This window comes from Pinus tabuliformis, chromosome J, assembly GCF_031772625.1.
Source record: "Pinus tabuliformis cultivar Carrire ecotype Pingquan chromosome J, CPIR1, whole genome shotgun sequence".
Classification (NCBI taxonomy): Eukaryota; Viridiplantae; Streptophyta; class Pinopsida; order Pinales; family Pinaceae; genus Pinus; species Pinus tabuliformis.
Window position 1 is genome coordinate 261,036,301 of NC_142295.1, and position 1,256 is coordinate 261,037,556.

General features: G+C 45.2%; 1 protein-coding gene across 1 annotated transcript; it reads left to right on the forward strand.

Moving 5' to 3' along the window:
* Positions 1-401: 401 nt before the first annotated feature.
* LOC149226772 (auxin response factor 16-like) lies at positions 402-968 on the forward strand. The gene has a single exon (XM_089380292.1). It carries the CDS (start codon positions 402-404, stop codon positions 966-968), a length of 567 nt encoding a protein of 188 aa, XP_089236418.1.
* Positions 969-1,256: the final 288 nt, after the last annotated feature.

Sequence of the window (1,256 nt, forward strand, 5' to 3'; positions counted from 1 at the left end):
AAAAAAAAAAAACGGTTAGTGTCAGCTGCCTGAACTCCAGTGCAGCGGATCAAGAAGAAAACATACAGTTCATAAGTAGAGCATGCAGTTCATTATAGCACAACTGTCTGCATGGCCAACACATGTCTTGGCCACTTCACTCTCTCACGTAAATGACGCCATAGTTAAACGACGCTCGGCTGAAACTCTCACCGTTCAACTGCAGTCAACTGAAGCGCATGTCCACCATTTCCAGATCAGTTAACCGATGGTGCTCTACAAGATTTCTACCTTTTATTCTCGAGATCTCTTCAAGTCCTTAAAAAATTCCCGCCTATCGCACTCTACAGGGGTTTCTACAGGATGTCGGCTACAGGAAAGGCAGAAAACAGCCCTGCAGAAAGAAACCACTAGATTATACGATGCAACTACCAGCTCAAGAACTTGTGGCCAGAGATTTGCATAACCATGCATGGACATTCAGACATATCTATCGTGGTCAGCCAAAGAGGCATCTTCTAACAACAGGATGGGGTGTATTTGTGAGTGCGAAGAGACTTTTTGCTGATGACTCTGTCCTTTTTATAAGGGATGAAAAATCACAACTACTTCTGGGTATAAGGCGTGCAAATCGGCAACAAGCAACTATGTCGTCATCTGTCCTGCCTAGTGACAGCATGCATATTGGCGTTCTTGCTGTAGCAGTGCATGCTGCTTCAAACCATAGCCCATTTACCGTTTTCTACAATCCAAGGGCAAGCCCTTCAGAGTTTGTCATTCCTCTGTCTAAGTACAACAAAGCAATCTATGGCACCCAGGTTTCACTTGGCATGCGGTTCAGGATGATGTCTGAAACTGAGGAATCAGGCGTGCGCAGATATATGGGTACCATTACAGGGATCAGTGATCTTGATTCTATGAAATGGCCAAACTCACAGTGGCGTAATATCCAGGTTGGGTGGGATGAATCAACTGCTGGTGAAAGGTAGAATCGAGTTTCTATCTAGGAGATTGAGCCTGTCGCCACTCCATTTTTCATTTGTCCTCCGCCTTTCTTCAGGACCAAGCGCCCACGGCAGCCAAGAATGCTGGGTGAAGAATCAGAAATAGAGAGTGCCATCAAGAGATCTTCACTGTGGTTTGGGGAGGAGACTGGTATTGTTAATTCTCAAAATCCTACAATGCCTGGTGTTGGTTTACTCCAATGGATGAACCTGCATCAGAGACCTGATATAATAAACTCAGCCATCCAGCCAGATTACTATCGTCCTATGGCT